Here is a 21519-nt window from a genome sequence, read left to right as displayed (position 1 = left end):
ACTAATAAATAAAACTGGCTTTATGAGTTGCTTTTATGAAACAAATAAAATAGATAAACCTTTGATTAATTTGATCTAGAAAAAAAAAGAATGAAAAATCAAATTATCAGTATCAAGATTGAAAAGGGTAAATTTACCACCAATGAAGAGGAAATTAAAGTAACAATTCAGAGTTATTTTACCTAGCTGTATACCAAGAATTCTGATAATCTAAGTTAAATGGATGAATATTTATAAAAATATAAATTGTCCAGATTAACAGAAGAGAAAATTAAATATGTAAATAATCCCATTTCAGAAAAATTAAATTTAACAAACCTTTGAAAAATCTCCAGGGCCAGATGAATTCATAAGTGAATTCTACCAAACATTTAAAGAAAAATTCATTCTAATTCCATATAAATTATTTGAAAAAAATAGGTGGAGCTCCACTAAATTTACTTCTATGAAACCAATAAAGTTCTAATATCTAAATAAGAGTCAAAACAGAGAAAAATATAAATCAATTTCCCTAAAGAATATTGATACAAAATAATTAAAATATTAGCAAAGCAATTGCAGCAAGTTATCACTAGAATAATACACTATGATCAGGTAGGATTTATATCAGGATTGCAGAGTTCATTTAGTATTAGGAAAATTATCAATTATTGACTATATCAGTAACAAAATTAATAGAAATATCAATAGATGCTGAAAAAGCTTTTGTCAAAATACAGCAACCATTCCTATTAAAACACTAGAGAGCATGAGGAATAAACGGAATTTTCCTTAAAATAAGCACTGTATGTAATGGGGATAAACTAGAAGCATTCCCAGCTAGATCGGGGTAAAAAAAGTATGTCCATTATAAGCACTATTATTCAATAATGTATTTAAAATGTTGGCTCTAGCAATAAGAAAATAAATTGAAGTAATTAGAATGGACAATGAGGAACTAAAATGCTCACTCTTTGCAGATTATATGATGGTATATTTAGAGAATCCTAGAAAATCAACTAAAACTACTTGAAATAATTAGCAACTTCAGCAAAATTGCAAGGTATAAAATAAATGTATATAAATCCTTGGCATTTCTGCAGCAGCAAAAATTAGAAAGAGAAATTCCATTTAAAGTACCTCTAGATTACATAAAATACATGAGAGTCTTTTTGCCAAGACAAACTTAGAAATTATATGAAAACAAGTACAAAACATTTTCCACACAAATAAAATCAGACCAAATAATTGGGCAAAAGTCAATTGCTTATGAGTAGACCAAGCTAATATAATAAAACAAAAAGAAAATTCCATCTAAATTAAATTACTTATTCAATGCCATACCAATCAAGCTACCAAAAATCTATTAAATGGGATAAAAAAAATAGTAACAAAATTCATATGGAGGAACAAGTCAAGAAAATCAAGTGAGTCAATGAAAAAAAATTGCAAAGGAAAGTGTCCTAGCCATAATGGATCTAAAATTATAAGGCAGAAGTCATCAAAATTGTTTGATGCTGACTTAGAAATAGAGTAGTGGAGGCTCAGTGAATGAGATTAAGCTAAAAGAAACAGTAGAAAATGGCTGTAATAATATATTGTTTGATAAATCCAAAGACTCCAGGTTCTGAGATAAGGACTTGCTCTTTAACACAAACTGCTGGAAAAACTGGAAAATACAATGGTAGAAACTAGACATAAACCAAGATCTCACTCCATATATTAAGATAAAGTCAAAATGAGTATGAAATTTAGATATAAAAGGTGGTATCATAAACCAGTTAGAAGAACAAGGAATAGTTTATCTATCAAATCTATGGAAGGGGGTGGGAGTTTATAACCAAACAAGAGATAGAGAACATTATAAAATGCAAAATGGATAATTTTGATTACATTAAATTAAGAAGGTTTTGCACAAATAAAATCAGTCACCAAGATTAAAAGGAATGTGATAAGTTGGGAAATAATTTTTACAGCTAATGTTTCTGATAAAGGACTCATTTCTAAATTATATAGAGAGCTGAGGCAAATTTATGAGAATATAAATCATCTCCCAATTGATAAATGGTCAAAGGTTATGAACAGGCAGTTCTCAGATGAAGAAATTAAGACCTTTTATAGTTGCATGGAAAAAGTGCTCTAAATCATTATTGATTAGAAAAATGCACTTTGAAACAATTCTCAGTTATCACCCCCCCCAAAAAATTGGCCAATCAGATTGGCCAATATGACAAAAAAGGAAAATGATCAATATTGAAGGGGATGTGAGAAAACTGGGACAATAATGCATTGTTGGTAGAGTTTTGAACTGATCCAACCTCTCTTGAGAGCAATTTGGAATTATGTCAAAAAAGCAATAAAACCAGGCATATCTACTACTAGGTCTGTATCTCAAAGAGATCATTAAAAAGAGTTTAAAAAACCCACATGTGCAAAAAATATTTACAGCATCTTTTTTATGGTAGCAAAGAATTGGAACTTGAGGGGATTCTCATCAATTGTAGAACAACTGAACACATTATGGCACACAAATGTGATATTCAGTAAGATTTCAGAACAGCCTGGAAAGACTGAACATGAACTCATGCTGAAATGAGCAGAACCAGAACAAATTAACAGCAACATTGTGTGATTATCAACTGCTCTTCTTAGCAGTACAAGAATAAAAGACAATTCCAAAGGATTGGCAATGGAAAATACCATCCACATCCAGAGAAAGAACTATGAAGTCTGAATGCTGACTGAAGCATATTATTTCCAATTTTTTAAATTTGTTTTGTTTTATGTTTTTCCTCTCATGGTTTTTCTTCTTTTTTGTTCTTTTACAACATGATTAATATGGAAATATGTTTAACATAGTTATACATGTATAACCTATAATCATGCTGTCAAAAGTGGGGGGGAGAAAAGAAAAAAATGTTACTGTCTTTGCATGTAGTTGGAAAAATAAATATATTTATTTTAAAGTTAAAACAATTTTAATTTATTTTAATTTTTAAAAAGCTGAGCTCAATTACAATAAGACCAGATAAACTGAAACTATGTGTGAGGCATGATCTAAAATAAGGCCAGAAATGAAACAGACCAAGTTTCAAAATGAAAGAATTTGTATTTCATCCTAGAAGCAACACTGAGTTATTGAAGATTCTCAAGCAAAGGATTAACACAGTCAGAGTCATGCTTAGGAGAATTATTTTGATACCCATGTGGGAGAAGATTTGGAGAGGGAAATGTGGAAAACAATTAGAAGGTTATTGTAAAATGGTTCAAACAAGAAGTAATGAATATGAGCTAAAGTAATGGTCTCATGACTGGCAGGAAGGAGTTGGATGTGGAAGATGCAGAGACACATTTTATGGGTGGGCAATTGTTTAAATATAAGGAATAAAACAGAAGAAAAGTTGATGAAGACAGTTTGAGAGACTGGAATGATAAATGATAATGATAAATTTAGAGGAAGAACAGGTAGAGGTGGGGTTCTATTTTAAACCTATTGAGATTTCTACAAGACTTCCAGATTCAAATGTTCAGTATCAAATGTTACTGAAATGGAGCTCAGGATTGGAAATTGTGTGTGTATGTGTGTGTGTGTGTGTGTGTGTGTGTGTGTGTGTGTGTGTGTGTGTGTGTGTATCATCAAAAGAGAAATAATGATTAAATCCTCTGGTGGTAACTTAGAATAGAGAATATAAGCTTCAATTTAAAAAAAAAGTTTTCTTATGTACTACATAATTTTGCTATCTCTTATATTTTATTTTTTCTCAAGGATATGATTTTTCTCTCAACAATTTCAATTTTGACCAATGTATATAGCATGGAAACAATGTAAAGATTATCAGATTGCCTCCTGTGGGGGGGGGGGGGGTGAGGGGAGTAAAAGGAGGTTGGGGAAAAAGTAGTAAAATTCAAAATATTACCAAAAAATGATAGGTAGAAACTACTATTGTATGTAATTGGAAAACAAATAAAATATTTATATTAAAAAAGAATAGAGAATATAGAAAAGAAAGTAAAAAAAGAGCCAGGATAGAACCTTGGGTAACACCCTCAATTAGAAGCAGAATATTTCTAATAAAGGAAAATGAGGAGAATCAGAAAGAAACAATGTCATGGTAGCTTGTGAATTGAAAGAGGAGGGTTCATCAAGAGCATAAAGAGTTACAAAGAAATCAAGAAGTATGAGAATTGAAGAAAAAAAAGTCATCAAATACAGCCCTTAAAAGATTCAATCTTGAAGAGAACTGTTTGATTACATAGGCACTGTCAGAAGCAAGACTGCAAAGGATTAAGAAGCAGTATGATGTGAAAAAAAATAGAATCAAAGATCAATGGCTTTTTCCCCCCCAGAGATTGAACCCTAAAAGGAGATGAGTTAAGATATGAAAGCTGGAAAAGGTTAGAAGAGTCATATGAGGATTTTTTAAGAAATTAGAAAATCAGAGACCGATAATGGGGAGTGGTCATAATAGTTAACTGCTAAAGGAATTATGAATGGATGTAATCAAAGGTACATGTAGAGAAAGTCTTCACAAGGAGGAAAACTTTTTCAGAGGCTTGAGCAAATAATACCTTCTATTTAACCTTTCTCATAGCTCTGCCTAGTTCATGTTTATTAAATACAATGTGCAAAATTTTATATAGATTATACAAGTGATAATTTGGGGATAGAATTTAATTTATTGAAATAAACAATAAATTTCCAGTTACTGTTGTGGAAGAAAGAAACCATTTTTCCTTTTTTTAAAGTTTTATCTGTGTACCACTTCTATCACATTATTATTAAATATTAAGTGACCAACTGACTTAACTTCTCTGACTAGGTTGTTGGGAGGACTAAATAATATAATTGATGTAAAGCACTTTAGAACCATAAAGTATTATAGAACTATATCATGACTGCTGTTATTAATAAATGATTAGCTTTTAATAATAAATTTAATCAAGAGAAACTATGAGAACAGTGCAATTTGAGTACCAACTCATTCTTATGGGAAGAGATCTACAGATAACCCCTTGAACCTTTTTTAATTTATGGTAATTCCACCCCTTGCCCCCAGCAAACCTCCTGTTAATAACGAAATCTAATTCTGCCTTTTTTCTTTCTACTTCTGCTGATAGGCTTAGAAATAGCCTATATATCAATATGGAGGGAAATGGAGGCCTAAATGATTCACAGACACCACAACCTTTCAGGAATGAAAACATAAATGACATACCAGGGGAAAAAATGATCTTTCAATAATATCTCAGCCTGGGACAGATGGTACTTTGTTTATAACAAACACTCCAAAAATATTTTATTGGTATTTTCTATTTATTTGGAAGTACATCCATATTCTCTGACAAAATCATCTTGGTAGTACAAATATATACATATACATATACATATACATATACATATACATATACATATACATATACATATACATATACATATATAAAAATACTTTTCTTGAAATCCCTTAAAGAATTTCCATTCTGATGTATATTTTGTTTTGTTTTCTTGGGGAAACATAAAATCTTAGCAGTTTAATTTTAGGATGTTTTATTAAACCTATCTTGAATATTATATTATTAATACTTGGATATCGTTCAGATGGATTAATTAAAATCATTTTTCTTTGACAGTTTTTCTTTGAATTGTTTGCTGATTTCCAGAAAAACCCACCAGAACTGGACTATTTTCAAATGCTTCTTTACTTTGCATGTCACCCAAATCCCGTGGAAGGGGTCTACAGAGCCCTGAGTCTGGCGATAGGAACCCATGTCTTTCGAAAAGTTGAAACACCAGTTCCAGTCATAGAACATGTGAAGGTAATAGTATCTTAGCAATAAAATAATAACACTTTCAGGGTCTCAGTTTCCTCATCTATAACATTAGGGGTCTGGATTAGATAACCTCTTAAAATCCCTTCAATCTCCAAATTCTTTGATCCTAAAGCTTTCATGGTTATAGATCCGCACACTTTTCTATTGTCTCTCTATCACCTTTTGAAGGACAAGCAGTGATTGTGACAAAAGGCCCCATGGACAGTCTCTGTTCCTCCCTTTATGGAAAAAGAGGGAAGAATTAAGTTGCTCTGCCAGCCTTCTCTCTTGTTCTCTGGTATTTTGTAGAACCCATTAGCTGCTTTGGGCACTCACTAGAATACATGTAGATTGACTCAGTCATTAAAGAATTATCTACATGTGATGCGGATATATGGGAATGAGAGGGAAAGAAAAACTCAGCTAGGAAAGAACATCAATCAAGGCCTTCAGTTGGAAGTACTGAGCACTTATCCCTATTCCACTGGGTCCATACTACTAGCTCATATTTATAGAGTGAAACTACAAGAATATCTTACTCCTCTTTCCATCTCCTGAGCCACATTACTGAACAAATACAAATTGCCACCCTCCAGTTAATCATCAAGCACTGAGTTAATTCTTGATGTCCCTCAGTATATTGAAGGGTTTAAAGAAGAAAAAGAAAATATGCCCCTAAGCCCTAAGAAGCTGTCAGTCTCATCCGTGCCATATATATTTGAAGATGAAAGAGTAGAATCAAATGTAATTGTATAGCAAACATGATGGGAACGTGAATGAAAGCATAAATTGATTTGATAGAGGAGTGAGTCATGAGCCTGGGCTTCAAGGAAGTATAGTTCATAAAGCAAGAAGTGGGAGACCATTCCAGTCAATAGAAACAGACAGAGCAAAATCTAGGAGGCATGTACCTATTCTGAGAGTTGACTGTCACCATGGCAACATGGAGGAAGGGAACTGATGACATTGAGAGAAGGCCTAAACTGAGGATAGCTGTATTCCTTTCAAGTTTGAAATGTAATGCCTGCTATTTTTTCTAGTTTACTGACACTTTTTAAATCAGTTGACCCCCCCAACACACACACACACACACACACACACACACACACACACACACACTCTAGAGGGAACAAGTAGGCAGCACGATTATGGAAGAAGCATGTGGAAGGTTCACCTTCCCTTGCCTTCCCCTCTTCTCCTTGCACAAAACAAAATGCTAAATCTTCACCCTTACCCTTCCTTGTTCCAGGCCTTGCATCAAAGTCATTCTGATTTTATGTTTTTTGACCCTTGGATTTTTCTAGATATGAGGCATCCATAATGACACTGCTCAGAAACTTAAAACCCCAAATTTTACATTTAATTCCTAAGCCAACAATTCAAGGGTTTTTTTTTCCCAATGGTCAACATAAATTATCCAATATGTCACTCAGACTTCTCTTTCTCACTCTATCTGCTGCTCATATTTATTTGATTGAATGTAAGAAGAAATGATTTAAGTTGATATCTTCTAGGAGAATCTTATCATTAGCTAAACAATCTTTGGGAAGCCCCTTATTAATATGGCACTTGAAACATTTATTCATTTATAGGCAAAGTCTGTGACTGACACTGTTCAGAACAGTGTTAGCACTATGGGGAGGAAAATAGGTGAGAAGCAACTTAGTGAAGAAGAGTCCCAGGACCTGCCTTCAAATTCCAGCCCTGCCCTTGCCACCTATGTGATCTTAGGCAACAAAACTTCAGTTTCTCCATCTATTGAAAAAAGGAGGAGGAGGAAGAAGAGGAGAACAAGGAGGAGGATGACAAGATGACTTGTAAAGGTCCTTTGTAGGAGGGAGGAGGAAGGAGGGGAAAAAAAGGAAGAAAGAAGGAAGAACAAGAAGAACAAGAACAAGAAGAACAAGAAAAAGAAAAAGAAGAGAAGAAAGAAAAGAAGGAAGAAAGAAGAAAAAAAGAAAAAACATAAAGAAGTTTTAAAAAGTGAACATGGTTCTTCATTCAGATTCTGAATGTGAATGGCATGTTCCATTACAAGTCTTTTAGGATTGTCCAGGATCACGAAACTGCTAAGAGAAGTTGCTTCCATCATGGTTAATCATCTTACAATGTTGCTGTTAATGGGTACAATATTCTCCAGTTCTGCTCACTTCACTCAGCATCAGTTCATTCCAGTCATTCCAAGCATTTTTAAAGTCCATCCATTGATGATTTCTTACAGACCCCATCACATTCATACAGCATAACTTGTTCAGCTATTCCCCAATTAATGGATATCACCTCAATTTCCAATTCTTTGCCATTATAAAAAGAGCTTCTATTAATATTTTTATAAAAACAGTGTTTTGTTCACAGATTTTGACAACTTGAAGATCAGACACAGTGCGCCCAGATTGAAACCATTTTTACCTTTCTCCCTCTGTCTAGTGTTTGTACAATTGTGTTGTTGTTGGCCATTTCCTTCTACAATTCATTTTTCAGATAAGGAACTGAGCAAAAAGGATTACATAACTAACAAGTGTTTGAAGCTAGATTGAGCTTAAGAAGAGGAGTCTTCCTGATCCCAAGCCCATGCTTTTTGTTAAAAAATTATATTTATTTTATTTTTGTGCAAATGATGCTTTTTTATAAATTACTAAAATATCCTTGTTTAAGAGTAAACATAACACCCCCTCCCCCAAAAAATATAGACCCTCATGAGCAATAAAGAAAGGAAAGAGGAAAAAAAGTAAATTTAAAATTAAAAAATAATAATAATAGGGGCAGATAGGTAGCACAGTGGACAGAGCACTGGCCCTGGAGTAGGAGCACTCAAGCTTAAATCCAGCCCCATTCACCCAACAATCACCCAGCTGTGTGGCCCTGGGCAAGCCACCCAACCCCATCTGCCTTGCTACCCCCCAAAAAATAATAATAATAATAATAAATTGTGCTTCAGTCTGTGTTACAACACCACCAGCTCTGTCATGGGTGGATCACATTCTTTAGGATAAGTCTATCACAAAAGCTGCTTCCATATTTTTTCACTGTTGCCATTGCTGATCACAACTCCCTTCATTCATACTTACACACTACCATACACTATATGTTCTCTCCTTTCACTCTGTCCCTCTTAAATATGCTATAGGGTAGCTGAGTGGCACTGCAGACTGATCACTGGCCCTGGGGCCAAGAGGCCCAGCAACCACCCAGCCCTGTGGTCCTGGACAGGCCATCCAATCCCAGCCCTTTGCAAGAAGTAAAAAAGAACATGTGTTATATCTGACCACTCTCCCACATAGTCCACCCTCTCCTCCATTATTCACATCCCCCCATTCCACCATTTCCCTTCTCTCCTTCTTATTCTAGATGTCTATACCCTGTTGAGAATATATGCTGTTTCCTCTCTGAGCCACCTCTAATGAGAGAGAAGGTTCCTTCATTCCCCCTACCTTCCCCCTTCCATATCATTGCAATAGCTCATTGTAATAAAAAATTTTATTATATGAAATATCTTAGTCTATTCCACCTCTCCTTTCTCCTTATTCCAATTACATTTCCCTTTAACTATTGACTCCATTTTTACAATATATTATATCTCCAAATTCAGCTCTCTCCTGTGTTTTATCTATAAAAGCTTCTTCAACCTGCTCTATTAAATGAGAAGCTTCATATGAGTATTATCAGTATTATTTTTCTATGTAGGAATACATGAAGTTCATCATTCCCTCATATTTTGCCCTTCTCCTCTACTCTCCATGCTTCACCTAAGTCCTGTCATTGAAGATAAAACTTTCTGTTCAGCTCTGGCCATTTTAACAGGAACATTTGAAATTCCCCTGGTTCATTGAAAGTCCATCTTTTTCCCTGGAAGAGGGAAGTTGTGTAGTTGATTCTCAGTTGCATTCCAAGCTCTTTTGCTTTCCAGAATATTATATTCCAAACCCCATGAGCCTTTAATATAGTTGTTGCTAAATCCTGTGTGATCCTGACTGCAGCTCCATGATATTTTAATTGTGTCCTTCTGGTTGCTTGTAATATTTTCTCTTTGACTTGGGAGTTCTGGAACTTGGATAATATTCTTGGGGGTTGTTTTTTATGGATCTGTTTCTGGGGGAGATTGGTGTATTCTCCCAGTTTCTATTTTGCCCTCTATTTCTGGGATATCTGTGCAATTTTCCTGTAGGAATTCTTTTAAAATGATGTCAAGGCTCTTTTCCTGATCATGATTTTCAAGTACCCAATAATTTTTAAATTAACTTTCCTGTATATGTTTTCCAGATCAATTGTTTTTTCAATGAGATGTTTCACATTGTCTTCTAATTTTTCATTCTTTTGGTTTTGAAGTATTGTATCTTGACTTCTCATAAAGTCAGCAGCTTCCTTTAGTTCAATTCTACTTCTGAAAGATTTGTTTTCCTCAGAAAGCTTTCTTATCTTTTTTTTCCCATCTGGCCAATTCTGCTTTTTAAAGCATTCTTCTCCTCAATAACTATTTGAACTGTTTCATCCATTTGACCAATGCTGGTTTTTAACATGTTATTTTCTTCAGCATTCGTTTGGATTTACTTGACTAAGCTGAGGACTTCTTTTTCGTGTTTTTCCTGCATCTCTCTCATTTCTTTTCCCAATTTTTCTTCTATCTCCCTCACTTGATTTTTAAAATCTTCTTTGAGCTCTATCATAGCCTGAGACCAATTTCCATTTTTCTTGCAGTCTTTAGATGTAGGAGCTTGTACTTCCTCATCTTCAGATTGAGTATTTTGATTCTTCTTGGGACCATAGACAATGTATTTCTCAGTAGTGTTCCTCTTTTTTTTCTGTTTACTCATTTCCCTAAGCCTGTGCCTGGTTTGGGGGTGCTTCCTGAGCTTTTGAGTATTATTTTGAGTATTATTGGGACACCCCCACACACACAAGGATATCAGTGTGTGAGGCTCTGTCTTCTCTCCTGGTCTGTAAGTGACCACAGCCCTTTGCTACAAGGGGGCCCCTGCTGTTCTATGGGGAGCCTAGACTATGATCAGGATCTGAATGTGGTTGGAACCCCAGAGTCCTGTTCCAGGTACAGAAGTCTCTCTCCATTCCCCTAACTTAGGTATGCTGAGCATTCAAGGCTCAGTTGCCTGGGGGCTCCTGCTTACTGGCTGGACCTTCTTCCATTTGCTGAATCTGGGCTGCTAAGGCCAAGCTGATTGCTGAGTGCCTTGAGGGCTAAGCTTCATGTGCTCACTCTGACAGAGCCCCCCCCCCAACCCCATGGAGCGGAGACTTTCCATTATTTTCCATGTTACCTTAGGCTGGAGAATTGCTTCACTGGATCCCTCTGTGGGTTCTATCTCTCAAAAATTTATTTAGAGTCCTTATTTTATAAGTTTTGAAATATTATAGAGAGAGAGCACCTAAGAGAGGTTCTTCTCCTATTGCCATCTTGGCCTTACCCCCCAATCCCATGCTTGATTCACTGCATGGCCTAGCTTTCAGTATTCTGATGCTGAGCTAATTCACTACTTACTTTGTCTAAGGAAGCATTAGTTTTATCCAAATTCTTGTTCACTAACTTTGTATAAGATTTCTCAAAATCTCTGTTCTTTGAAGACTTGCATTGGAAAGAGATCAACCCTTTCTGCACACACCCCTAGGGTCTTTCTGAACTAAACTGCTTTTGTTGATGTTCTCTCCTCTCACCCAGCCACAAGACTGCTGCTTCCTGAAATTACTTAGAATTCTCTAAAGGTGATAAAATTAAAGCAAATAATTCCAGAATTGTTTTCTTCTCCTACAAGACATTAGAATTTTTAAATGATTGCTTTTCAGATGAAAATTGCCATCTTTAAAGATCTTCACCCATGTATATATCATCACCAGGAGCATATAGTAGAAATGATAGAGAAAAGCTATTCTCCCATCTTGGGTATATGGCAAGTAATCCATCATTAGAAGAGCATTAGCCTCTAGGAATACTAAGGGAAAAACAAAGCTGTGCAGTCAGATAAGGGTATTACAATCTATTGATACAGGTATATGTATTTAGTAGATGTAGAACTAAGGAAGTGGGTCCATATTGTATGTATATGCAAATATATATATATATATATATATATATATATATATATATATATATACCCAAAATCTTTGTCCAGTTTCAAGTTTTAACATATGTATATTTATGCATGCATACATATGAATAGATGTATGTTTGGATGTATGTATATGTGTACTCATACATTCATATATTTATATTAGTGAGAACAAGATAACCATTACATGTTCATCCTTCTACTATTTTGGTAATCAGCATATATTTCTGGCCTGCTTTTTATTTTTTGTAAAACATGTATTAAACTTCAAATGGAAAATTCATTCAAATTTACATTCTTCATTCATTTCTTCACTTATGTAACAAAAATAATATTGAGATCTTTTTTTGATATGTAGAATTATGACAGTCAGTGATGGTCAGAGACTAGTTTCTTATTATCTTTCCCATGGAATGGTCCACATTTATGAGGATGGGAAAGAGCCCTTGGAGGTAGAACAGAAGATATTTAAGAGTTCACTATGAACTAAGATCAGAATAATGATGAATATTCATAATAGTCTAATTTTGTGCCAAAATGCATTCATCAGTATACTAAGGTCCAGTCTAAGCTGGTCAATTTCAGTCAATTTTTTTATTTTCCCCTCAGGATGTTCAGATAGATTAATTCATATTTATAATTTTCAGTGTTTAGAATGTGTGTATTCTATTATATTTGACAAACTTACCTCTGTAGCCTAATTGTTTTTCCAACTGTGGTAGAGACTTTAATTCCCATTGCATAAGGATGGAAGATGTATATTCTAAGTATGTTTTTTTGTCTTATGTGAATATTCCAGATTAAATTCAGTCCTACTTTCTCTTGAATCACTTTTCCATTCATCTTTTCCAGAATGCCTCCTACACTGACACAGCAACAATTGAGGAACTTCCTGAAGTGATAGAAGAAGTAAAAGAGGAAAAAGAGAAAATTTTAGTTCCAGAATTTCTGAATAAGGAAAGCATTTCCATTCCAACACTACTTAAAGTGTTCCAAGGAATAAAAGAGTCTCAAGATAACCATCGATTTTTTGAGGAGGAAAAGATAGAGAACACTTTTTATGAGGTTGGCTATGATTTTATATTTATTTCAACTCTTTTAAATGTGAACCATATAAGATGTCTTTTTGAATACTTCTTATTACATGTTTTTAAAAACATATTTGTGGCATAAAAAGCTCCTTTAAATTCATTTCCTAGGACTCAGGAGTTTTATCTAGTGTACTTTCTTGGGGTTTTATTTCCATGATCCCTATACATTCATGAATAAATAAATTAATTCAGTTTCATTTTTTTCTCCTTCCAAAGTTTTTCAAAAAAGTATACCAAGTCATAGGTAGCAAAAATTTGGAGCCAGTTGAACTTGCTGCTCTTCTGAAGCATCCTTTTGTTCAAGACTTAATCTTAACTTATAAGGAATACAAACTTCCAGTGAGTATTATAAGAAAGTTATTTTCATTGCTATTACCCTCTCTTAGCATCTTAGTAGCATAGAATTACTGTATAAGCTGTCTGTCAAACACTTTCTTGGACTGGATAAGATTAGCTGAGTTTTAGGTGAAAAGCATTTTCCCCTTTGTAAAAAAGAAAAAAATCAAAGTTTTATAATTTAAAAAAAAGTTTTCCATTTTGACTTTCTCAGAAATTGTACCTGTGATGCTGTAATGAAACAACGTTATATCTATGCTTTTTAAAATCATTCTGTACAAAAATAGTTTTATTCTTCCACTTTAGTTATTGAATCTATTGTTTTCACAAATGTCATTATTTGATTTGAAACAAAATTTATCCACACCATGCTAACAGCAGATTGTCTCATAAATTGCAACCAACAGTATAATAATTTTTAAAAACTTTTAACAAGTTAAGTTAACAAGTAATACTGGGTTCTATGGAAATTATCAAAAAAGGAAGCTCTCATCCTTAGTCTTATTTGAAAGAATTTTCTATTCATTGAATATTTAATCAATATAAGACTGTCTATAAATAAATGCTAAATCTTGTGGTTCAGATGTTCAAAATATAAAGATCTTTTTGGTAAACTGAAATAATCAAGGAATGGGATTTGGATCTTTTAGAAATAGTCAGTGATATGGGACTTGGTTCTTTTAGAATTCCTAGGATGTGGAGAGGTGTATTGAAGTTTATGCATCCCACCAGTTGGAGAGAGTAGTAACAACATAGAAAGAGGAGCAGACATTGCTAGCATGGGGAAGAGTGAATAATAGAGATTTATGATGAGGAGTAAGAAGAGATACATAGGTAAGAAGGAGCTAGAGTGTAATGGGATCCACAGGCAAGAGAATGTCTTGATATAAAATATATCCAATTCTACAGATTTTGATTTCTGATCATATCATATCTCCCTTTCCAAGAAGGCTTATTTTTACTTTAGCTTACATTTCCCATACCTCAGTTTCATCTATGTAGCTTAACATTCCCATTTGATAATTTTGCAGAGAGATTGGAGAAGAGACAGACAGAGACAGATAGACAGAGAGAGAGAGAGAGAGAGAATAGCAACTAGAATGATTCCCTGATAACAATCAAAATGATCCCCTGATCTAAAAATACTTTGGCTAGCCTTATTCATTTCATCTTTCTGTCCCTTCACATCCCCTCTGGCCCCTGCCTACCCATAACATCAGTTGAATGAAATGGATTTAGTCTCAACTCTAAATTTTCTTACTTTGACTAATCAATCTCCTTTCATAAAATTTTCCATATTTTCTCATAATTGGTGAAAGCAACCCAACAGTCCCTAACAGACTCAGAAAATAGTACAAATAATGCCAGCATCAATTTTTTCTCTCCAAATATTCAGACAGTCAATTATCAAGTGTAGTTCTAGGGATACAAAGAAAGAGGGGAAAACACAGTCTCTACTCTCATTGGTCTCACTGACCAAGGGAGGAGACAACATACAATTAGCCATGGACAAACAAGGTGAATAAAGGATAAACTGGGGGTGGTCTCAGAGGGATGGCACAAAGATTAAGAACTGGGAAAGATTCCTTTAGAAGTTGAGACTTTATCTGAGACTTAAAGGAAGCCAGAAAAGCTAAAAGATGAGGTTAAGAGGAAGAAAAGCTTGGGAATGGGAGACAGAGGGTGAAAATGCCCACAAATGGGAAGAGAAGCAGAGGCCACCATCACTGGATCCTAGAGTCTGGAGGGAGGAGGGAGGAGTCAAATATACAAAGAGGAGAAAGGTAGGAAGAGACTGTGGTGAATATATCCTTAGACTCATTTTTTAAAAAATCTCATTACAAATGAACTTTAACCACAGTGATGTTATTTTGAGATTTTTTTGTAGATAAGTGGAGCAAAAGATAGAGTGTGGTTTTTAAGGCAAAAAAATGTTGTGTACTGTTATAAACAGTGAGAAATGCAACATGTTGCTAAACAGTTCAAAATTTATGTTTGTCATAATTAGAATCAGCAGCATTTTCAGATAAGCCTAGGAGATGAGACAATCTTAGCTTCTTTTTCCACTAATGTGAAATTATTTTGTCATTGCTCATAAAGGTTTTAATTCTTTTGTTATGCCACCACCTGTGTGGACTTGAAATACTCCCTTACCATTTTCTGAGAGTATTTATATAGTTCCTTTTTGAAGGAAAAGCTTCCTATTTAGTGCTATTTCTATAGTACTAAAAATCAAGTCAAAAAGGATTTATTAAGCATCTACTATTTGCCAGTGTGTGTACTAAATACTTATAAATACAAAAAAATGCAAATATAACCTCTGCCCTCAAGGAGTTTACAATCTAATGAGGGAGACAATATGTAAATGGTCATGGGCAAATAAAAATCTAGATCAAATAAATTAGAGATTTATAGAGGCAGCCTGGCATGACACCAAGATCCTGGAGGCTGGAAGACCCAAGTAAAAATTCACACTCAGATAATAGCCGTGTGACCCTGTGCAAAATCTGGGCACCTAATCTCTATTTTTGTTTCCACCTCTGTAAAATGGGAGCAATATTAGCTCCTAGTGTGGTTGTGATAAAATTAGGTAATATTTGCAAGGTGCTTAAAATATTACATACTTTGTAGATGATATCAGAGGGAAAATCATAAGGCGTGAAAAAAGATCTCTTGTAGAAGGGAGGAATTTAACTGAGAAAGGTGAGGAGGGACTGAATTCTAGTCATACACCACATAAGCTGCCACATCCTTCTTATTTGAATATACTTAGAATTTTTTTGAGAAATGAAATGTATGTGATAGAAAGCTAAAGTATAATTGAATTTTATTAAAATACAAATAAAACTGCTAGTTCTCTAAGAAGTATGTATATGTATATGTATATGTGTATGTGTATGTGTATGTGTATGTGTATGTGTGCATGTGTGCATGTGTGCATGTGTGCATGTGCATGCGTATATGCATGTGCATGTGTGTATGTGTATGTGTATTGTATGTGTGTATATGCATGTGTATATGCATGTGTATATGTATGTGCGTATGCACGTGGGTATGTGCATGTGTGTATGTGTGTACATGTGTGTGCATGTGTGTGCATGTGTGTATGTGTATATGTATATGTATATGTATATGTATATGTATATGTATATGTATATGTATATGTATATGTATATGTATATGTATATGTATATGTATATGTATATGTATATGTATATAATAGAATCTTTAAAGGAACACAGATTTTTACCAGAAAAACAAGCTCAACATAGCTAGAAACTCTGTCTTATCATCTGGGAAATTTTAAGTGAAAGAAATGCTATTGCCATATAAACCCAAAAATTTATGAAACGGGAAAATTTCCAGAAGCAGTTAGATAGAATTTGGCTAATGACTGATAAAATAGTCTTCTGTCAAGGGTCAGAGGGATGTTATTTCTTTCCATAAACTAGATAAGAATAAATACTAAATTATTTGCTCATTTAAATGTTTATAATTACCCTTTGAACATTTTTCTCTTAGAATCTTAAAGGAATTCTTCACCGGATTGATCAACTGCTAGGCCTCAATGAGGCAGACCTAAAAATTAATTGAGGAAAAGAAATAAAGCAAGAAGAGCCTGCTTGTATAAAGAGAGGCAACAACCCTTCTGGAGTGCATGTGGTTATTTTCATTACAGAATCAACCAATAATCAAGCTTTGTGAAGACCTAAGGATGGGGTCTTCTTTAAATTTTCAAATTTCAGTTCTTTGGAAATTCATCTTGAAGTATAATAGCAAAACTAGAAGCTAAAAGGAAGTACTTATTCAAACAGGATGAGAATTAAGCAGAACTATATGTTGTTGTAGGAATAAATTTAGTGATTAAATATCAAAATGCCCTAAAAGACAATATCAATAATTAGGAGAATTTTGTGCAGAAATTTCCCAGGAATTAACATAATTCTTATGGTATCTACCCTGGTGCTCTAATCAAATTCACAATCTTGAACCAAAGACAGATTTATTTCCATGTACATTTCTAACAGCAAATACTGCACTGTGAAAATGCTGGTTATTGATATCCCCAGGTTATCCTTTCATAATTGATCATCTATTGTTTTTACATGGGTGTGTACTTATGTCTTTATGCAGTTTTATCTAGTAAATAAAATAATGAATTAAGTTACATTGCTATTTATTTCACTTAGAAAGTTATAAAAAATAAATAAAAATGGAGGCAATGTATTATGATGGGACGATAGAGAACGGGGGAACTCTAGTTCTAACTCTAGACCTACCACTATCTAGCTTTAGGAACCTAGGTAAAGGACCTCCCCTCTCTGAGCTTCGGTTTCCTCACATGTAAAATAGAGAATTTGGAATAGATGATCTCTGATGTCCTTCACAACTCTGGCAGTCTCAGAGTATGATATAGTGATAGCAAATCTCTTTGTGAGAAGTGACTCATAATAGCTGACCTATCATTTGCCTGGGTTTGTGGATGGCATGTATGATTCTCAATTTTCATCCTAAAACAGCAGATTTTGTGTCTAATCTTCAAGTGCCCTCTTAGGTATTCAAAATTTTCAATAACCCTTCACAAATCTCTTTGATAAAGATAATCATTATTTGATAATGAAATCAGTAATACAACTTCCTAAACAATGTAAATACTGGCAGATTGCTTTCTGTGGGGGGTGGGGGAGAGAAGTAAGATTAGGGGAAAAATTGTAAAACTCAAAATAAATAAAATCTTTATAAATGTGAAAAAAATAATACAACTTCCTAGAATAATGTAAGAAGGAGAGCAATGTGTCCTTATTAGAGGGCTCTGTTTCTTAGGAGGTATAAAAGATGCAAAAGGCAGCAATGACAATGAACAAACAGTTAAGATGTAGAACCAATAAACAAGAGAGTGGTACAGTTGTGGATAATCAAAAACAACAGATGCCACTCACGTTTCTATTCATTTGAAGATGATACATTTTGAGATAACAATTTACCTTCTTAAGGATGCTGAATAAAAATCAGGAAATCTTAGTATTAAGAGGAATCTTGCATGGAGGTCACCTAGTTTACCTTCTCATCCATTAAGCAATCTCTACAACTAACAAATCCTCTACTTGAATAGCTTCTGTAATGGGGAACTCACTATATATACTAAGACTTCCATTCTATTTATTTTTGTTCTGTTCTATCAAAGCATTTTATGTAACCCTTTCTTAATATAACTTTAACTCCCACACATAAACCCTCTTTTAGAACAAAGAAAAATAGTTAAGCAAACTAACACAGCTACCTTATCTGATTGTGTGAGATTGTGTGTGTGTGTGTGTGTGTGTGTGTATCTGATTATATGCCATTATTTACTCAAAGTCTGTCACCTTTCCACCAAGAGGAGGGAAGAACAACACTGATGACTGCTTTTAAACAGGATTCACATGCCTTTCAGCATTACATTCATTTGTATTATTGTAGTCATTCTATACATTGTTCTCCTGATTCTGATTTCTTCACACAGTTTATACAAGTCTGCCCATATTTCTGAGAAATCCTCAAGTTTATAAATTTTTTTACAGCACAATTCTATCCCATTACACTTATATGTCAAAGTTTATTCAATTATTCTCCAACTGATTAGCACTTTCTCAAATTTTAGGCAATTTTTCCTAATCCTGACCTACAATCTGCCTCCCTGTAAATTACAGTCCACAGTCAGAGATCTTCTTTCTATTCCATTTTCAGTTGTTTCCATCATTTCTGGTCCTTTGTGACTCTGTTTGGGTTTTTCAAAGATACTGGAATAGTATGTGTTTTCTTCTCTAATCCATTTTACAGTTTTGGAAACTGAGGCAAAGAGGATTAAGTGACTTGCCTAGGGTCACACAGCTAATAAGTGTCTGACGTCAGATTTGAACTCAAGAAAACAAGTCTTCCTAAGTCTAGGTAGATTACTATAAAAATGAGTTTGCATTGTCTAAGCGTGAAACAATAATGGAATTATCCAAAAAATTACTATACAGAATGTATATAAGTGCAAAAACTGACGATTTTAGACTAAAGAACAGGGAAGGGGGACATTTCATGCTAGACCTAGAATCAAGAAGACTTGGGTTTTAAATTCAACCTCTGATTATTACTTGAATACTTCCTTTAATAGATTAATCACTCTACCAAGACAATTCACTAGATTTTTTTGGTTCTGCTTCATTGAAGTATTAAAGTATATAAAACAAAAATCTTATATACCCATGGGAATATTATTTAACCTCTCATGAGTCTTGGTTTCTTCATCTGTAAATTAAGAGGACTGTTCTAGATAACCTTTAACATCCTTTCTAGATCTAAATATGTGATTTTATCATTCTATAATAATACAAGGTGGCATACCCAAAAGTTTTAATGCAGTTTTAAGATACTAAAACTTGGTAGCTACTTTAAGTTTTAAAGATTAAAACTGCACCAACACTTTTAGACCACACTATATTTGCATACGTAATCTCATTTGATCTTCACAATCTGAAGTAATGCAGGTATTATAGAATCTGATTGAACAGGACCTTGAGCCCAAGTTATATGACACCAAATTCTATTTTCTGTTCACCTTAGTATTGATAGTAGTACCCAAAGGTAATTAAAGTAAAAAATTACCATTTATTGCAACAAGAATGATACTGTTGGGGCGGCTAGGTGATGCAGTGAATAGAGCACCGGTCCTAGAGTCAAGAGAACCTGAGTTCAAATCCGGCTTCAGACAGTTAATAATTACCTAGCTGTGTGACCTTTGGCAAGTCACTTAACCCCACTGCCTTGCAAAAACCTTAAGAAAAAAGAATGATACTGTTTTCTTTACAGTAAGAGTTTTTTATGTAAAATTTAATTATCCTAGAAATCTTGAGGGAAAAAAAATCATAGACTATTGTTACCCAATCTTAGATCCTTTCAACAATTTGGAGACCAACCAATCCATCTTAATTATCAAATGAGTCAGTGTATGTGAAAAAAATTAGGGATAGCTAGATGACATAGTAGAGTGCCAGATGAATCTTCCTAAATTCAAATCTAGCTTCAGACAACCGTTGTCTCAATTTCCTCAACTTTAAATGAACTAGAGAAGGAAGTGGCAAACCACTCCAGTATCTTTGCCAAAGAAACTCCAAAAAGGGTCAAGAAGAGTTGAACATAACCAAAAACAATTGAACAACAAAAAAATCTTACAATACTAAATAAATGTTGGTCAATATTAATGATATGAAAAGTCTTCCATGCATTATTAGAAAAAAAAATCTAAAAACCTGACTGCCAAATAAAATCATCCCTCCACTCCCATTTCTAACCCCTTCCTCTCCTTTTCTCCTGCCTCCAATTTAAAGTAAGCAATAATCCTTCCAGTCTTTTTTTCTAGATAAAAGAATGACTGAAGTTTTCCATTTTAGAGCAAATGAATCCACTGTTCCTGTTCCAGAACTGTGGTGATATTTTCCCATTAAAACAAAGCAAGAATCAGATGAAAAGGTCTAATCTTTTTTTTCCAGTGCTATGATTCTATGAAATGTAAGACCACATTCCAAGCACTGTCGATACTCTGCAACTGCTACTATGTTCTATTTCTATATGATCTATCAAAGCTCTTTTATTGATTTTGGAGGAAAAGAAATTGTTGGTCACAAGCCCTTATTAAGTATCTCGAATGTGTTGGGTACAAGAGAGACAAAGGGGGAAATAATGAAGCAGCCCCTGCTTGTATTTCTGTAATGTTCAACCACAACCTGTTTCAACAGACTAGAATACATTTTCACCAAAATTATGAAATCTTAATGAAATTGCTGAAGAACAGAAAATATCTCGTTTGTTTGATTTTTTAATGGAACAATATTAACTAGATGGCATATTGTGATTTCATTCAGTCCAAGATTTTAACCTCAAATGATCAAGAATTTAAAGGGAAAAAAATGAGGCTAATCATAGGATGCTAAAGTTGGAAGGAACCTTGGAGGTTATCCTGTTCAACTCCCTCATTTGACAAATGAGAGACATTGGAGTTCAACTTGCTATTCTAGGATAAGGAGTTCAATAGTCTCAATAGTAAGTATTAATTTAAAAATAAATGGGCAGCTAGGTGGCACAGTGGATAGAGCACGGGCCCTGGAGTCAGGAGTACCTGAGTTCTAATCCAGCCTCAGACACTTAATAATTACCTAGCTGTGTGGTCTTGGGCAAGCCACTTTAACCCCATTGTCTTGCAAAAAATTAAAAAAAAAATA

The 21519-nt window shown here is 34.1% G+C and overlaps 1 protein-coding gene across 1 annotated transcript in view; it reads left to right on the top strand.

The window, feature by feature from the left end:
- SPEF2 (sperm flagellar 2) overlaps nt 1-17967 on the top strand; it is a 374057-nt gene extending 356090 nt beyond the window's left edge. The window contains 4 exon segments of the mRNA XM_074206967.1: nt 5608-5793; nt 12699-12911; nt 13154-13276; nt 16796-17967. Of these exon segments, the coding sequence (XP_074063068.1) occupies nt 5608-5793; nt 12699-12911; nt 13154-13276; nt 16796-16867 (594 nt within the window). The 3' untranslated portion in view covers nt 16868-17967.
- The last annotated feature ends 3552 nt before the right edge of the window (nt 17968-21519 follow it).

The sequence above is a fragment of the Macrotis lagotis genome, chromosome X (genome assembly GCF_037893015.1).
Source record: "Macrotis lagotis isolate mMagLag1 chromosome X, bilby.v1.9.chrom.fasta, whole genome shotgun sequence".
NCBI classification, from domain to species: Eukaryota; Metazoa; Chordata; class Mammalia; order Peramelemorphia; family Peramelidae; genus Macrotis; species Macrotis lagotis.
Note: the sequence above shows the minus strand (reverse complement) of the source record. Positions and strands in the feature narration are given on the sequence as shown.